Consider the following 1246-nt stretch of genomic DNA (forward strand, 5'->3'; position numbering starts at 1 on the left):
ATATATATATATATATATATATATATATATTGGGTTCATTTTAAATAACTTTAATGTACTTGAAGAGAGCACACTTCACACTAGGAAAATACAAGTATCAGATTGGGACTTTGCATCAGCAGATACTCAATTCAATGACTCGGACTGGATCAGGGGCACAAAAAACCTGATCAGGACATAGAAGCTGCATAACAGCTATATATAAACAAACCCATCGTTCAGTTACATTGGTTATTTGATTAATGGACAGAAAAAAAGACACAGAAAGGTCACATAGTATAACATATCTTCCAATGTAACCTCTGAAACACTGCAACTAGAAATGTATGTTTTTTAATAGTGCATTATATGTCATCAGAACATTACCCATTACTGAACCCATGGATCCCAACATCAAGCTGACATAGTCAGTCAATTACAACTTGAATTACAAAAATCTTACTCAAAAAACTGTTGCCCTCACAGCTCCTCATGTTTAGGCACTTCATCATCCTCATTTACTATGATGTTCAGTTCGTCTTCAGTTATCTTGCCATCTGCATTGCGATCTTGCTTTTTGAACATGTCCCTTAGGATAACGTCACTGTTTATTCCTGAGTGGAGGCGGCCCCTGCCTTCAGCCACCTGTAGCTTAATGAATGCTGAAAACTGCAGAAGAAAACAACAAAAACCAGTTGGTGATCAGATGTGACAAACAGTATGAGCATGTCACATGTCATATTAGTCACATACTGTAGGTCTGTATATTCGCACATAGTATTTGTATATGTATATGGTGGCGGTGGGGTTATGGTATGGGCAGGCGTATGTTATGGACAACGAACACAGGTGCATTTTATTGATGGCATTTTGAATGCACAGAGATACCGTGACGAGATCCTGAGGCCCATTGTTGTGCCATTCATCCACGACCATCACCTCATGTTGCAGCATGATAATGCACGGCCCCATGTTGCAAGGAGTTGTACACAACTCCTGGAAGCTGAAAACATCCCAGTTCCTGCATGGCCAGCATACTCACCGGACATGTACATTGAGCATGTTTGGGATGCTCTGGACCGGCGTATACGACAGCGTGTTCCAGTTCATGCCAATATCCAGCAACTTCGCACAGCCATTGAAGAGGAGTGGACCAACATTCCACAGGCCACAATCAACAACCTGATCAACTCTATGCGAAGGAGATGTGTTGCACTGCGTGAGGCAAATGGTGGTCACACCAGATACTGACTGGTTTTCGCACCCC

At 41.7% G+C, this 1246-nt stretch overlaps 1 protein-coding gene across 1 annotated transcript in view; it reads right to left on the reverse strand.

The window, feature by feature from the left end:
* Positions 1–108: 108 nt before the first annotated feature.
* fkbp10a (FKBP prolyl isomerase 10a) overlaps positions 109–1246 on the reverse strand; it is a 28514-nt gene continuing 27376 nt past the window's right edge. The window contains exon 10 of the mRNA XM_016541403.1: positions 109–648. Within this exon, the coding sequence (XP_016396889.1) occupies positions 460–648 (189 nt within the window). The 3' untranslated portion in view covers positions 109–459. The remainder of the gene's footprint in view (positions 649–1246) is intronic.

This window comes from Sinocyclocheilus rhinocerous, unplaced genomic scaffold (assembly GCF_001515625.1).
Source record: "Sinocyclocheilus rhinocerous isolate Xijiao unplaced genomic scaffold, SAMN03320098_v1.1 scaffold3354, whole genome shotgun sequence".
NCBI lineage: Eukaryota > Metazoa > Chordata > Actinopteri > Cypriniformes > Cyprinidae > Sinocyclocheilus > Sinocyclocheilus rhinocerous.